The 16793-nt window shown below is 42.7% G+C and overlaps 1 protein-coding gene across 1 annotated transcript in view; it reads left to right on the plus strand.

Moving 5' to 3' along the window:
- The window catches only part of LMX1B (LIM homeobox transcription factor 1 beta), a 99956-nt gene extending 83640 nt beyond the window's left edge, over nucleotides 1–16316 (plus strand). Inside the window, exons 3-8 of the mRNA XM_048966348.1 lie at nucleotides 2832–3064; nucleotides 5973–6151; nucleotides 7055–7132; nucleotides 7500–7566; nucleotides 8465–8626; nucleotides 10347–16316. Coding sequence (XP_048822305.1) covers nucleotides 2832–3064; nucleotides 5973–6151; nucleotides 7055–7132; nucleotides 7500–7566; nucleotides 8465–8626; nucleotides 10347–10504 — 877 coding nt within the window. The 3' untranslated portion in view covers nucleotides 10505–16316. The remainder of the gene's footprint in view (nucleotides 1–2831; nucleotides 3065–5972; nucleotides 6152–7054; nucleotides 7133–7499; nucleotides 7567–8464; nucleotides 8627–10346) is intronic.
- Nucleotides 16317–16793: the final 477 nt, after the last annotated feature.

Genomic DNA, 16793 nt, shown 5'->3' on the forward strand with positions numbered 1-16793 from the left:
CTTCCACCGAACGGTGGCAGATTTTGCAGCTTGCTTGGGAGAAAACTGGAGACAGCTGCTGTCTTATCTAATATCGTGCACCATTTTTTTGCAGTGTCAGTCCAGCCTCAGCTTCAGCGGCCCCAAGCTGCTGATGCGCTCTCTGCAGAAGTGCTGCACTGGCCTTTCTTGTCCTGCCTCCCGCAGCCCTCCGAGGGAAGCTGCTGCCCTTACTGCTCCACTCAGAGGGGAAGCAGGGAGGTTCCTCCCTGCTCCCTTCTGCCTGGGCTCTCCTGGCCCTGGCGTGCAGTTCTGCAGTGCTGCCCACGTAGTGCTGGTGCTGATCCAGTGGGTTTGCAGTAGGAATGGTTTGGTCTAGGAAGACTTAATGTACATTTCTCTTGGAGCCATCTCTGCTAGGTTCTTTCAAAGAGAAAAAGCCCTTATTCTTTGAGTGTCTCTCAGAGCCCGGCCTCCCTGGTCTGCCTACAAAGGGGGGTGGTGGAGCAGACATCCTGCATTAACTCTTTCTGTGAAAGCCTCCAAAGTACACCGATCTTTCAGCACTACTTTTATTAACAGCCCGACTGCAATGCTGGGTTTTATCATCATCGCAGCAGTATTGCAAGGGGTTTTAGACAGATCAGTGCCTGTACCTGCAGGATCGCAGTCGCTTTCCTGAGTTTCTTTCTAAGATTTCTCAGGCTAGTAGCACTGATTTGAAATTCAGATGAAGTCAGGAACCTGGAGACTGTAGAAACAGAAATGCAGCAATGTTTCCTGGTCAGGCTGTTACATCTGCAGCCCAGCAGAGCAGCTACCACATGTAGGGTCTGTCCCATCCCTCCTGATAGCCAGCCATTGAGTTTTACTGAAGCGTGCACAGGTTAACTGTCACACCAGTATAAATGAACTGATGGCAGTCAGGGGAGCCGGATGCCTTCACACCAGATTTGCTAATCTTCAGATTCTTTAAGTGTGCTCCATCGTCGCAACAGTCCTCAGACAAAAGATACAAGCTTAATTAAACTGAGTCAAATAGGTTTAAGCAGTTAAACAGAAACAACTTTTTTAAGTGCTTAAAATCTGTTTGCTCTTTTTTTCCCCCATTGTGTTTTAATCCTTTCAGATATGCCATTGTGCATAGATAGAAATATTTCCTGCATAGGAAGTTGCTAGCGAAAGCACTGTGATATTCTTGTGATGCTTAGTAGCCAGAACGTAAAATCACATTTCCCTCTTGCTGCTGAAGTTTGCCTCTGACAGTAGAGAAAAGTTGTGGACAGACCCAGCAGACAGTATGACATTGAGGCCCTTTCATCAGCAGTGGCTGGTGGTCCTGCACACCGTCAGTTTTCCTTTAATAAATTTATTCCATTGTGTACTCAAGAAGGAGTTGCTCAGTGTTCCTTCTGTGATTTGTACAACGCAGAGCTGTTGTGCTGTATCTCTGGTTGTGCAAAGATATGCACAAACCAGCAAAGTTACTACAGTAGATTTCTTTTCAGATCAAAAGATACAGGTGTAAGAGCCACACAAGTTCTTGGGCAGTCTGCCTTTCTTTGGATGCAGTATGCAAATGCATTTACATTTTCCTTTCCCTCTTGCCTATTTTGTGACTTCATTGCTTTGCTGAAGAACTAGTGACTGCCATTTTGCTGGATTTTCTCAGCTCAGACAAAATGGAGGCTTTGGAAGGCTCAATAGGCGCCACAGCCTGCGCCTTCTAAAATTAATCATATTTGCCCTTAATAAAAAAGGTGATAATTCTGAGGACGAAAAAAAAAACCAACAAAAAATCATCATACGCCACCATGCAATGTAGAATCTCCTTTTTCTTGTGAACGCATCACTGCAGTTGTGTTAATTTCATTGAAAAAATGTAAATATTAATGCACCTTGCGCTTTGATGTATTGCCATAAAAGCCACTGAATTTCAAATTACCAAATCCACTGTGTGGTACAGGGACGTAACTCAGCTATTCATCTTTATTTGAAGCAGCCGCCTTCCTAAAAGCTCACTTAAGGAGATTCCCAGTTGCCATTAGAAAAGCAAAATAAAATTAATCAATATCATTCTAACTTTATCTTAGAAAATTAATGACGCATGAAAGAGGGGGTTTATAAAGGTTTAATAAGAATTAGTCTGGAATATAGTGTATATTGTAGAGCCTGTGATTATAATGGTAATTTAGCAGATTGTATCACTGCCTGTCTCTGCCAAAGGATGTTTCACACCATTTAAAATGCACAGGACTGTCTTTGGAAACAGGTTATTCTGGAATAACTCAACGTCCAAAGAAAAGCCACATTATTTCACTCCTCTCTTTATCAATTACATGTGTGTGATTGCATGTGTGTGTCATCTGCTCAGCAACAGCACTGTGTTTCCATGCTTGTTTCTGTGTTCATTTGTTATAGCCTCCTCAGACACAGGCAGTACCAGAAAGGTGAAGTCATGAAATATATTCTGAAATCAAAACGCCTGCATAAAGAAAAGTCTGGCTCAGCCTTTCCTCTAAAAAGTGAATTAAAATAAGTTTGGTTTTGAAGGAACTTATCCAAACTCTGAGAGCGCCTTAATGTTTCTTATCCTAAAGAGGAACAAAGCAGTGGGATGAGAACAAATCTTTATATTTTTATCCAGCACAGGCAGTTTGGGAATCTGCAGTCCAAAGTGTCTGAGATTTGAATATGTTGTGATGTTTCCAAGACTAAGAATGCAAGTCCCCCATCTACAAAAGTATGAGGCAGTCTGATCTGTAGCTAAATTAAAGAACTTTATGTGTTTAAATTCATGCAGTGTGTGGATCTGATGTTCCCTTTGACTTCTTTGCTTCTCTTTCTTTCAGGCTTTTTGCTGCTAAGTGCAGTGGCTGCATGGAAAAAATTGCCCCAACAGAATTCGTGATGAGAGCCCTGGAGTGCGTTTACCACTTAAGCTGCTTCTGTTGCTGCGTTTGTGAGCGACAGCTGAGAAAAGGGGATGAGTTTGTTCTTAAGGAAGGGCAGTTGCTCTGTAAAAGTGACTATGAGAAAGAAAAGGACCTGTTGAGCTCCGTCAGCCCAGATGATTCCGACTCAGGTGAGCATTCCCACTCCTGTGCCAGCTGGAAAAGCTGGAAGAGCTTGCAGAGCATTTTAAGAAAAACATATCCGTTTACGCATCCACTTTCTCTACATGCTTTTGTCAACCGTACAAGTTACAACTCTTAGCAGGCACAGCTAAAAATCCCCGCTACCAGTTGTTCTTCCTGAATTTGTTCCTTTCCTTAATTTGCTGCTGTCTTAGTAAAGTTGAAAAAATGTTGAGGTTTCTTGAGGGGTCAATACTGTGCGTTTCTGTGAGATCGCAGCATGTGAATCAGACTGACTTCAGTTACCTGAGACCTCATTCAAAGCCTACTCTTTTCCACAGGCATTCCTTCCTCCAAAAATATTTTTGCCCTGATATCAGGGAATCTTCTGCTCATATACTTTCAGTAATGAGCCAGAAAAATGGGTGGCAGGTCACCATGCTGTGCAAGCAGAGCTTCTCCTAAAGAAAGCCCTGGAGCTCTCCCAGCTGATAGCTGATGGGTGTCCTCCAGCCACCTCCAAGAGAAAGTTTTGAAAGAGTGAGCAAAGCTGCTTGCTGTCTGGCTGGGACTGAGCACAGTACTGTACATGATAAAAAGATCACACACTGGGTCTAGATTCTGCAGTCCAAAACCCAGAGCATCTGGCAGCAGTTACAGTGAGGGCTGCCTGTCAGGCTCAAGCATAAACAGGAGGAACAGCATTCCTCCTATCTGTGCCATGTGCTCTCACTGAGACTGGAAACTTCTCGTTGCGTGTGTGCCCTGGTTGAGTCCAAGACTAGAGACAGTGTGTGTGCAGTATGGTGCCAGTCATCACAATTGCTCATTTATTTCCCAAGAAAATGTCCAAGAAAATCAACAATCACCATTCCATTAAGCAGACAAACAACTTGGATCTTTGCCTGTAGTTTATGGGAAAATAGGCACAGTAATTGTCCTTATTGTAATTGTCCCTAATCCAAGAGTCATATTCATCACATTGCTCGAATTTATATTTTTGGTTGGGAACGCAACAAGAGAAAGGTCACTGCTGTGTCAGCAGGGTGTGCAGGACCAGATATTTTCTTGTTATTTATTGCCCTACTGTATTTGCAGGAGCATGAGTGCTTTGCTCTGTCATCCCAATATCACAGGGTTTGGGCTCTTTGTGAATTTGCATGAGGTGTCTGAGTTTCCTACTTGCCCTTCAGCATGTTGTTCTGCCATCCCAGCTTCAGCAACCTGCTGCAGTCTGTATCCAGACAAACCCTTTGAAAAGAACAGTGCGGAGCTGTGCCCAGCCCTGCAGGCTGAGCATGGTGATCCTGCTCCTTCCACCAGCGAGTGTGAGCTTGCCACGCCAGGACTGGAAGTTGGCTGTTGCCAGCTGCCTGCCTCAGAGGGCCGTGTTTGGCATGGATGCACGTTCCTTCATGGGTTTTGTACTTTGTGATCAACTGGGCAGTCGGCTGCCGAAGAAGTACAAAACAGGCTTGCTTTCAATTTCATTTTCCACTGGCACAAGGGATAGTTTCTTACTCCTGGAGGTGCTTTTTGTTTTTTTTCCATTATACTCTGTTAGCCAGACATGAACCTGAAAAACAAGTTGACAAATTAAATGAGATGTTTTGTCTCCCGTTCTCAAATGCATTGAAAACACAAATCTCCTAAGTGCCTGAGTGAGAGCAAATGATCTCCTGTACCCCTGGCTGAGTGTGTGTCCTTCTCTAATCAAATATTTATCCACTGGACACAAAAGTAACTCTCCAATGAGCAATACTAATCTTCACTAACCTTTCCTTAGAAATGGCTTGCTGGAAAGTTAATAATGTCATGGTTATTAAAATGACTGAACTTCTCTTTAATCATTAGGCAAAAGATGCTTATTAAAGTAAAAGGTGATTAGATTGCTAGGTGCATAATAATCAGACCCAATAATGAATAAAAGTCTAATTTGTTAATTCCCCAAATGTAATTTCTGAATATATCAAAATGATGGTGAGTTTCTTAAGGCTGAGGTTCCTGGAATTGTACATTAATGTCTTCTGGTAGAAAAAAAACCCTGGTAGTCTGTTGAAATGAAATATACTGAGTTGAAAAGTTGTTTTTCGCATCAGAATTCAGACTTATTCTTTAATGCTTGCCACTGAGAATGAAATTTCATAGTACAATATACCAGCATACATAATATCACTAGACTGTAAGAATATTCATAGCCTAACAGCGGAAAATACAAATAATCTATTTACATAAGCACGTACATATTTGTTTTTTTGCCAAGAAAAATAAATTTGTGCATACACGTATTGATAGTTTGTAATGAACAGAGAAAGAATACTGAAATGACAGGGAAAAGACTTTATTTAATATTATCTCCGGAGCATCAACATTTTCAGAACAATTTCTGGAATCTACACTATATTTATGTAAACAGACTTTAAGATACTTTGGAAATATTTGCACTTAGACTGTTTCACTGCCTCAGCCTTGGGGACAGCGGCACCTCTCTGAAAGTAGTGCAGAGGGAGAAGATGAAGCTATTCTTTGAAGGTAAAGGTGTGTGTTAGCCAGTGTGGTTGCAGCAGAGTCAGCAGGTGAGCAAAGAGGGAATCAGATGATGGTAGAAGGGTACCAAGAGTCCCTGTACCAGTTTATGGAGATACCACATTGATTTCTGAATTTACAGCCCCTGATCTGTCCCATGCCCTCGATTACATATTAAGTAGAGAAAAATATTCTTCTCCTTTTGTGGGATTTGATTTAGGCCATACACACAGATTTAAGATAGCCTCCTCCTGCCTGTAGTAAATGTAGGTCCGCAGATAAACACAGTTGTTGACCTGTTGATGAGTTTGTAGCTGAAGAGCAGTTCTCAAATACCCCGTTGTCTTGGTGGAACACAAATAGTTTTATATCTTGTTGATTTTTCACCAGTTAAAAGTGATGATGAAGATGGAGATGTTAAGCCCACCAAAGGACAAGTAACACAAGGAAAAGGAAGTGATGATGGGAAGGACCCAAGGAGACCTAAACGACCGAGGACAATACTCACTACGCAGCAGAGACGAGCATTCAAAGCATCCTTTGAAGTGTCTTCCAAGCCCTGTAGGAAGGTAGGTGCTTCCATAGAGACCTACATTCTGTTCTGACACCCAGCAGTGCACAGGGTAAGAGCATCAGGTCACAAAGGCCCCTGCCCCTTCCTGGGCCAGCAGCAGGCGCTTGGAGGTGAATGCAGAAACCAGAAAGCATCCTGGGACCAGTTCTATGTCTATGTCATTTTTTGTTATTCATTATGTAGAGCAGCTCTGTGACTGATTCCCATAGAGCAACATATTTGCATGCTGTAAAACAAAGTAATGGGCTTTCAGAACCTGGGTAAAGTGACTTCAAGCCCTCCTTCCCACCGCAGAGGGATTCACTTTCTGGGGATGTGGGTGCACAGCCCTGGACCTACCACTTGTCCTTCCAGTCCTGTTTTTTTAAGAAAGTTAACCATGGTGTTATCTCATTTGTAGCAGCTAAGGAAAGGCATGATGAAGCTGACGAAAATGAAATCTTTTGAAAACTAATCTAGAAAATTATTTAATCCTGAGTTTGTCTGGTGAGAAAAAAAAAAAAGTGGAGTTGTATCACAAAATTTGTTGCAAAAAGTGACACTGTCCTGAAGGTGTACAAAATGCGTCTCCTGGGACAGTGCAGTGTGCCCTGTTGCCAAAAGCATAAACATAATTCATAGCTAAGTCTGTAATTTTTCATGCAGAACTGGTTTATTAGTAAACTAAAAATCATTAAATGATTTAGTAACATTTCACACTGCTCAGAATACTTGTTTATTATTTATGAAAGTAGTGATGTGAAGGGCAGAGCTTGCACAGACTGTGCAAAAATATGAGGAATTAAAAAAAATAATTCTGTGCGTGCAGTACTTATTGTAAATGCAATTATCTTCCTCAGAATGTGACTTACTAGATGTGGGGAAAAACAAATACAGCTTTAAACATTTCCTCCTCTAGGTCAGAGAAACTTTAGCAGCTGAAACAGGACTCAGTGTGCGGGTTGTCCAGGTTTGGTTTCAAAACCAAAGAGCAAAGGTAGGTTGTTTCTCAAGTTCTCAAAATTAATACATGAATTGTTCTGCAACAGGGACTCCCTTCTCCCCACCCCCAAGATGTTGAACATATCACAACGATCCAAGGGACTGAACTGTGCACATTTTGCATGCTTTGCTGTCTACATCCATGCAGGAACACGAACATTAAGTTCATGTCCTACAAGCACGACAACACCAGGAGTAAATTTTATTTGCAAATGTGAACTGGAAACTGAACCCAAAGTGTTATATGCATGAATATAAGTGGTCTGTATTGATTGATTTGATGTTTACAGAGAATTTTGGAAGAAGAAAAAATTGTTCCATTCAGACCCATGAGATTGTTCTGTTCTTCCTCTTTTGCTCAGATGAAAAAACTAGCACGAAGGCACCAGCAGCAGCAGGAGCAACAAAACTCTCAGCGACTAGGGCAAGGTAGGGGATCTGTGATGGAGGCAAAGCAAGGGGGAAAGAATCTGCAAGCTTTCTCAAAGTGCCATTTCCACATGGATACATACTGTCTCAGTACAGCCATGCAGGGTGTTCACAAGTGTGTACCACTACCTGTGGTAGCACACAGAGCTGCTGTGTCTGAGTGACTGTGGTATGTTATCCCAAATTCTTCACAGACCCACAAGGTGCTTACAGAAGCCAGTACCTTCCTGTAAGAAATCTGCAGTGCAGAGGAGCTTACACTGGAGGAAATCTCCAGGAAGCTCACTTAATGGAGATCTTCCAGTTAGCTTTATTTTCTTATGAAGAGAGGGTACCGTGCTCAGCGGTGTTACAGGGAGCCCCTCCTTTGCCCCAGGTCCGGGGCAGAGTTGCCAGGACATGTCCTGCAGCTTCAGGGTTGCTGCTGAAGAGCAGCATCTCAAGGCCTTGCAGCCTCAAATTCTTCTGACGCAGAGCAGAAAAACGGTCATGACCTTGAGGATCATGAGCTGCATGAGGGGCTACTCTGCAGGCTACTGTTAAGGAAACATATATTGTTTGCTCCACATGACATCCACTCCAGCATAGAGAGTTGCTGTACTGTTTCTGCATTAGCAGTATTAGGCTGGCACGAACAGGCACTAGAGAATGTAAGGGCTATAGCAGTTACAAGGAGACTTTGGGAAGATATGAGCCAGCACCCACAAGTGGGTAATATGGTCCAGAGATCTTTGCACTTAATAGTTGTACTCTCAAACAAGATTGGGAAGGCATTTCTGAATGGCACAGACTCCTACATGCATTCACAGTGCTCTTATGCTCAGTAATGTCATCAGCAGTGATATCTGCAGCCTTTCTGTTGCTAAGCAGTGACTGTGCCCTCCTGTGTCTTTTGCAGAAGTAATGTCTAACCGAATGGAAGGGATGATGACATCTTACACACCACTTGCACCACCACAGCAGCAGATTGTAGCAATGGATCAAAGCAGTTATGGCACAGACCCTTTTCAGCAGGGTCTGACCCCTCCACAAATGCCAGGCGACCACATGAACCCTTATGGTAAGGCATGCATCATTCTGCCGCATCAGAAATAGCAGGGTTCGTATGCTGGTTCACACTCCAAAGGTTCAACGGAGTTACTTGCTGTTATAGTCTTTTTCTGGGATTTGTACAAAGGAATTTCTACTGGTCAGTTTTGTGTGTATATTTTCATGTACACATAAAAGGGTAGAAGAGGGCTCTTCCCACCTTCTGGACACTACTACAGAGTATAGTTTTGATAAATGATAAAGAAAAGCAACATTATCTCTCCAGCTTTACTTTTTTAAATCACTGTCCAAGACTAAAAATAAACAGTGACAAATTTTCCTTACCTTCCTCACAAGTTTTTCCTTTTTCCTAGAAGCTTTGGGAAGATAGTGCCTTGAAAAGTGGTCTAATAAAGAGAAGTGATCCATTTATTCAAAAATAAATAACCAACCCTCAAAGATCCCTCAGATCACATGCATGGATTTGTTTTTGAGCTATCGGGAGATATGTCACCACAGGACATTGCTCCTGCACAATTATATTCTCTGTCCAAAATCAAGATGATGGTTTGCTTTTACAATTTCCTTACATGCAACATCAAGTGAATAGGTACACTAAATACTTCTCAAGCATATTAGCTGCCTAACAATTGATTCCGAACAATTGCAGTGTGGCACTTAAATAAAATTTCAGAAGATTTCTCAGACTGTGACTATTGGCCTTGCCGTAGACAAAGAGGACCTGTTTACATCAGACTCTTTTGTGTTGACCGGGAGCACTTCATTGCAGTTAAACGTGCACGTGACTGTCATGAGCATGGATTGCACAGGCTAACAAGAAATCTGGCTTGGGTCTGTATGACTGCTTTTTCCACTGGGGCAAGACCACAGTGCTCGCCAGGCAATTTGGTAAATACTGTAGGATATTTGAAGTGCAAATGAGCATTAGATGACTTGTGATTTTGTTGCTAACAATGTGCTTGGCAACTTCTAAGCAAAACTCCTCTGGAGGCATCTCCTGTGTTCCAAAATCAATGCAGGAATTAAGACAAAGCCATTTTAAATGAACGTGTAAGGAAAAAGAACCAGAGTAACACTTTCCTAAAGCTCACATTACTTGAGCTAGAGCTCTTTCTGGTACCTTAAAATATGAAATTGTAGTTGCTAAGGGAAATAAATGGCTCTGTGTTCCAAACCAGTCCACAAAGAGTGGAATTTTCTGAAAAGAAAGCATATTTACAGCTATAGCTTATTTGAGGCCAGGAAAGCTGGGCCTCCTCCTGGGCCCGGTCGGCTTTGTCGGCCGGCGTTTTGCCTCGTGTGTAAACCAAGGCCATTACTGGTTATGGTGCTCAGGCCACTTTTTCCCTCTGTGGGCTCAGTGGTCCTGCGTTCCTGCCCTGAGCCCCCACATGTGCTCAGTGGCAGCTCGTGGGGCACCAGGAGCCCTCTTCTCCCCTGACTGTTTGCTCACGTCATCAGCCAAGGCTTGCTGCTGACTGACATATATATTAGAAACTGGCAGGCTTCCGCATTTCTAAATGATATTGCTGCCAGCTGAACTCTGCAAATTGGTTGCTAGCCTTTCTTTTTATAGGTCAGACCCTTAGAGCCAAATTGCATTAACATGCAAAAACAAGACCAGAAGCATTCCCTTTTGCTGCAGTGTGCTATATACAAGCATCGCATCCGTGTGTACTGTGTCCTCTGGCTGCACAGAATACAGCTTAATGTATACATTTCATTTGCAGGAAACGACTCCATTTTTCATGATATCGACAGTGATACCTCTTTAACTAGCTTGAGCGACTGTTTTCTTGCCTCTTCTGAAGTTAACTCCATGCAGGCTAGGGTAGGAAACCCCATTGACAGGCTGTACTCTATGCAGAGCTCGTATTTCGCCTCATGAAAATAAACGAAAACAAACAGCCGGCGTGTATTTAGCCAGTGACTTTTTCCAGTGCAGACTCTACAGCCATATGTTGCCCAGCTCTTCCTTCACAGTGACTCCTGCTGCCTCTGGACTGCAAAGAGCATTTTTAGGAAGACTGTATTGGTGTGCATATATGTATGTATGTACGTGCATATATCTGTACCTACCTACCTACATACATACATATATAAACAAAAACATCTACCAGTCACATACCCTTGATTCTCAGCTTGCACCAGACCAAGAGAGAAGCATGAGAGGAACAGAAGACTCTGCTCTTCAGCAGCCTTTGTTTTGGTTTGGTTTGAGCTCTTCGTTGTAAAGGAAATGGATTTTGCGGAAAGCTAGACCTTTTCCTCCTTTCTCTCTTCCTTTCTTTTGGATGTTTAAATTTTTTTAAGCCACTGATACTGACATCAGTCAACCATATGACAAATAAATCAAAGAAACTGGAGGTTCCTCCCTTTTCTTGCTGCATGATTCATACTATGTTGTGGATAAATTGCCATTTGAACTGTGAGAAGTTAATGTAAATGTGACGTTCAACATTTGTTTCCTTTCTACACTTTTTCTACATAACCTAGATCTGCTCATTAGTTTATAGCCCTTATACATATGATATTGAGGAAACTGGTTAACAGTAATATTTGTGGAGAAAGCCAGTGATTTTGTAATAAAAAAGGTCTATGACCCTGGAGATGAGATGCATGTTAGGGACAGAGGCGTTTAGATTAGTATTGATCTTAAATAATTAAAACTAAAGGTGCTTACAAGACAGAGTTTTATTTAATTTTTCTGAAGTGTGAGAATAAAACATTTACTTTGTTTCTAAGTATTTCAGTGCCAAATTTTAAGTCTAGACTACGATTGGCAGATGTGTTGTTCATTCTGTTCTGTTTATTTATGTTTTGCATGAGGCATAAGTGTGCTATACTCCATTGTCCATCTGGAATAATTAAGCACTCCTTTAGTTAATTGTCTTGCCTCAGCAAGAATCCATGGTATACTATTCTAGACTGAGCCATCAGAAGTCCTGAAATGTGCACCAACTGAGAAAAAAATAGTAGGAAAGAGATCACAGTGGGAGGTTTGGATGTATTGAACTGGAGTCAGATCAAATGCCTGCAGGTTTCACACCGATGGGACTCCTGTATTCATAATAAATACTCCAGCTAACCTTGTAGTAGTGCAAATGGAGGAGCAAGAAGTGCTTGAACTGAAGGGAATGTCCCAGCTGAAGTCTGATCATCTCAGACTCTGAAGTCTGAGCATATGTCATATAGGTTTTCGTAGGGCATAAGATATCATAAATAATAATAGCATAGTTATGAATATTGCCTGGTGATAATTATAATGTGGAGAGGCAGACAAGTACAGTCATGGTTCTTAGTGAAGAAAACTTCATGGGGAAAATTTGCCAGGGTAATATCAGTAATTACAGGGTGTGTTCAAAATAGAGCTCATGGGGAAAGATTGGCAGGATAGAACTTTCTGAAACAAATACCTTTACTGTATTGACCGTAACAGCCAAAACCAAGTCCAGCGTACTGGATGACATTGGGCCAAGGACTGGCAGTGCGGCAGAGCTGCAGTCTGCAAAGGTCACAGCATGGTCACGAGAGCATGGTCGCTCCTGGGGTCCTGGCTGAGGGGCAGCATCCCTGCAGGGAGCGCCCACTGCGCCCAGCGCCGTCCTGCCAGGCGACTCCGCCATGGCCGCTCACCTTCCTGGTGCAGAACAGTTCTCCGTGTGCCCAGGAGGGGTGGGTGGCAAGGATCAGAGGCCAGGTTTGAGGAAACAAATACCTTCACGGTTCTCTCTGGAGTGGAAATGTGGACCGTGAGTTAGGGGTTTATTAAGCAAGCAAACTTTTATCTCTGAGATAAGTTAATGCAGCTTCACTCTATGGAGGTGAGGCAAGCACTGGGGGTGAAGACTTTGTGCATACAGTACAGCAGTGAAGCACAGATCTGGAGATAGACCCCTTCTGCTGCTGCACGGCAGCCAAACCCATACCACGATTCCCGGTGCCCAGAGGATCCCATGGCCCCACGCAGGTGCTGGAGGATACTCCCCTCCCTGCAGCTGCCCATCTTGTCTCTCTGAGGAGTTGGGGCCTTTACACTCGTGTGCTTTTGCTGGTGACCATTCTCTCACTTTCTGATAGGGCTTTTTAGTTGAAGGCTGTGAATGCCCCGATGTTTTGAAATTGGAAGAATTTTCTTTCTTTCCCTTTCCTTGTGTATTAAAATAAAGAATTTCCTTTCTCTCTGCATGGTAATAAATATTTATAAGGAACTCAGGTGAGCTTTACTGCTTGCAGGGCAGAAGGCAAGCACTTTTTGTATGGCACATTATAAACATTCATAACCACCAATCTCAATGGATTCATGTTGTTTTCTTCCCCCATCCTCCTCCTGTGCTCCTTTGGAGTCATAGAAAAGCATCTTGACCATTTCAAACATACTGGATTTATAAACTAGACACAAATCTTGCTTTGTCCCTCATTAGTGGCAGAATTGAAATGATATTTTTAATGTAAACAGAGACTTGTATGAGAGCTATAATGTGACCTGCAGAACTGCTTTGTCCCAACTCTACCTCTGCTTCTGTCCTGGATGTTGAAAATACAATCCATTTCCAAGAAAAGGATCAGATATCCCATTTGATAGCTAAAATAGCCATAATCCTTTGTTGTTCTTTAGATGGCGTTTTGCCACCCTTTCTTTCTCTTTCATTGCAGTGTGCCTGTATCTACCATCTCTTTTCCGTCAGTGTGTTGTGTGATGGTGTCACAGCTATATTCCTCCACCTCTGGTGCCACAGGCACTACAAAGTTGAGCTGCCTGGCATACATAATGCTTCTCTTGCCACTGTGTGCTGCTGGTCAAGAGAAGGAATGTATAGCCGAAGGTTTCCAGCAGACCCATTATATCTGGCAAAGGCCAAAGTTCATTAAAACAAAATAAATGTCACTTTTTTTTTTTTTGTGTGGAATGAATTATCCTACTGGAGCGTGATCATTGTGGTTTTAACCTGGGACCTGCAGTAAAAGATTATATAGCAACCTCTGACCTTTTTGATTTTTCTTTTACTCTTCTATTGGCAAGGGAAATGTCACCAATCAGGTAAAAGTAAAATGTTTAATGGGCCATATCACAGTAATACCTTATACTGAGTCAAGTTGATAAACCCTTGCCAAAAATTCTTAGCATCTGGCACTTCCACAGAAACCACAAACAATGATTGCACATATGGGAGCTTGGAGGCTAGAGGTCACGACAGCAGTTTATTACATGCACCTTACAGTGATCATTTTCCCTAGGAAATTAACCTTTCTCTAATATAAATGCATCAAGTGAGGTCTTCACAGTGCTTCAATCATGTTGTTTTGGCTAAGCAAGGAATACATGTTAAGGTAAAGTGGTGACAAGATGCAATTAAGTAAAAGATGATTAATTAGGTTTTGGTGTTTGCTCAATAATGTTTAAAAAGGATCTCTGTGAGATCAGAGCGAATACACTACGTCTTCCTCAGAGGTCTTCAGATCTGTTCATAAAAGCAGTGATAGCACACAGATTTTCCTACATTCATAAATGGTTTCTGAGCCGTGCAGCCACCAAACCCAAGTGGCTCTCAGCTGGGTGGCAGTGTGTTTCATTGCATGGCTGAATGTCAAGGGAACAATTCCTACCATGTAGTGCTCTTCTCAGCCCACTATTTTCCAAAGTACTATGGAATGAAGCCTGTGTTCTAAGTGCTTAGGGACTGGTGGTAGATATGTTTCACAGTCATAACATGAACTATAGTTGTAATTAAAATACAGTAGTTAAACTGAATGAGATTGAAACAGCATCCCAAGAATTTTGATCTCATTTTCTTCTTTAAAATCTGTCGTTAAAAACACCTGGACCACTTGGCTCAGTCACTGCTAACCATGCTCACACATGATTCGCTCCAGTCTCACGATGGCTGCTGAGTGGATTCTTCAGACCCACCATGCCTGTGTCTGATGAATACTCCCATGTCCTTGAAGGAGGTCAGTGCTCTTCTGTTGGCAGCCATTTCACTGTGCAATCATTGCATGGGGAAGGGTATTCATGCTGGCATACCTTCCAGGGATGGTGTGAACCCACTTACCTCTTCTCACTCTGCTCAGGACTCCCTCCAGCTTCCTTAGCAATCAGAGGTACATCCAAAGCCTCCCAGGTACCCCAGGAACCCAGCTCTCCGCCATGCTCCCAGGGTGCTGCAAGCTGGGGTTTGTGAGAGCACCTTCTTCAAATCAGTAATCCTGGCCACCCCAAAAAATTGCTAAAAATTAACAGCAGAAGCAAAAAAGATGGAAAGAGCTCTTACAAGTCCCAGATTTTGTCGCAAAAGTGAAAGGAAAGAGAGTATACTGAAGCACAACAAAGCTGCAGAAGCTGGAGCCACAGTATTCCAAGTATGAAGTGCTCAGGGCTGCGCTGCACACAATCCAATGCTCAAAGCGCTTCCCACATCCATGGAGAGCAGGGGCTCCTGCATGTGCTGGTCCATCTCTAGGTGCCAGCCCTTCTCCTCACCTGGTGGCACTGGCAGACAGCAGCTGCACCCGCTGCAGTGTGCCAGGGCTTCAGGTTTCAATCTGTCTCACTAGGGGGCTCCTTAGGCACGTGCTTGCCTTTGGGCAGGTACGGAAGGTGTTGCCTTTGGGGGGACTTAGGCACAGCCTCACTCACTTGAGGCCTTCCCCAGTAAAGTGGCGGTCATTTGCCTCCCTAAAGGACACAGCCCATGTCCTCTTGGTTCTGACACTGTTGTTCTGTTCAGCAGTGACTGTGAAGGGACTGCCAGATATTTTGCATTGGGAACTCTCTTTTTAAGTGAACACCCTATTTTTTAGCTGTGTATGGCTGTATTACTTGTATATTTATATATTCTGTATTTATGTTATCAAAATGTAGTATTTTGTAGTTGTCTGTTACAATTTGTTTAACTTGTAAAAATATGAATATGCTCTTTCACACGTAACCATCTGCCTTTCGCAGTAGCTTCCCCCTTCTTTCCTTCTGTGTCGGTAAAAAACCACCATAATGTATGTAGATCATTGTTGTTTTCTTTATTATTTAATTACTTGTCATTGTTAAATTATTTATTAGTGTTTTTAAATTTCATTTTGCTGATTTTATTTTCTGCCACCATGGCCTGGCAGCCACGATGCATGAGTTTCTCAAACATTATGCTTCCTCCATGTGCACACACCCACCCACACAAAGACACTGAAGCAAAAACAGAAAAAGAAAAAAAGAGAGAGATTACACCTCAGTATATTTGTAAATAAAAGCAACCTGTAAACAAAACAGGATTTTCTTTCAGAGTGCAGTTCTTTCTTTGCTTTTGCAGACTGAAAGTGTTCTATGTATACTGGGGGATGGCACCGCTGTTCTCTCAGGCCAGAAAACCAGGGGATCATTGCAACCGGGCACTGCATTGGTTTTTTCTCGGTGATGTGGAGCCATCTGCTTGATCCACTGAGCAGCAGAGGTGTAGAGGATTGTCAGTTTCTGATGTTGCGTGAACCGCTCCAGGGAAACACTGCATTAGTTCTTGCTGCTGCCAGCTGGGGAGACCAGCAGTTTGAGTGGATGTCCAGGACTCAGATAAGCTTGTGGAGGTAAGAGCTATTTGCTGCTGCTAACAGTGCCCTGGGTGCAGCCTCTAGCTGTCCTGCTGCTTCCTGGTGCAGGAGGTCCATCGAGGGAAGGATTACTCAGAGAACCCCTCTGTGCCTGTGCCCTGACACAGCATATTCCCTGCTGACAACAGTCAGAAATGGAATTATCACCCAAAGAGCTGTGATACGATCTTGTCTGCCTAGTTGTGTTGTAAGGCAACTTAGACACTGTTAATAGACTTCCTTCAAAGATTTCTGTTGAAACTATTTTTAAGCTGAGAATTACGGTTTCCAACTAAATGCTGTTTCTCACCTACAGAAAGAATATGCTCAGTTTTCCAGAGATAAAAATAAAACGACTCAAGTTGAAAATGTATGGCCAAACCTTCTAGATTTTCATCAGAAACTATGAGAAAAGAACATTTTCTGAAAGATGTATTCTTTGAAGTGAAGCAAAGTGAAGCAACACAGGTATGGAAAGTGTATCAGATCCAGAACTCCCAGCTGGAGAGCCTAGGCCAAAGTTTTTTAACCTTTTGCTCTGCTTATGTGTCACAGAAATGGCCATGTGGTTATTTTTTACTATCTTAAGCAATGCCATTTAT

The sequence above is a fragment of the Lagopus muta genome, chromosome 19 (genome assembly GCF_023343835.1).
Source record: "Lagopus muta isolate bLagMut1 chromosome 19, bLagMut1 primary, whole genome shotgun sequence".
Taxonomy (NCBI): domain Eukaryota; kingdom Metazoa; phylum Chordata; class Aves; order Galliformes; family Phasianidae; genus Lagopus; species Lagopus muta.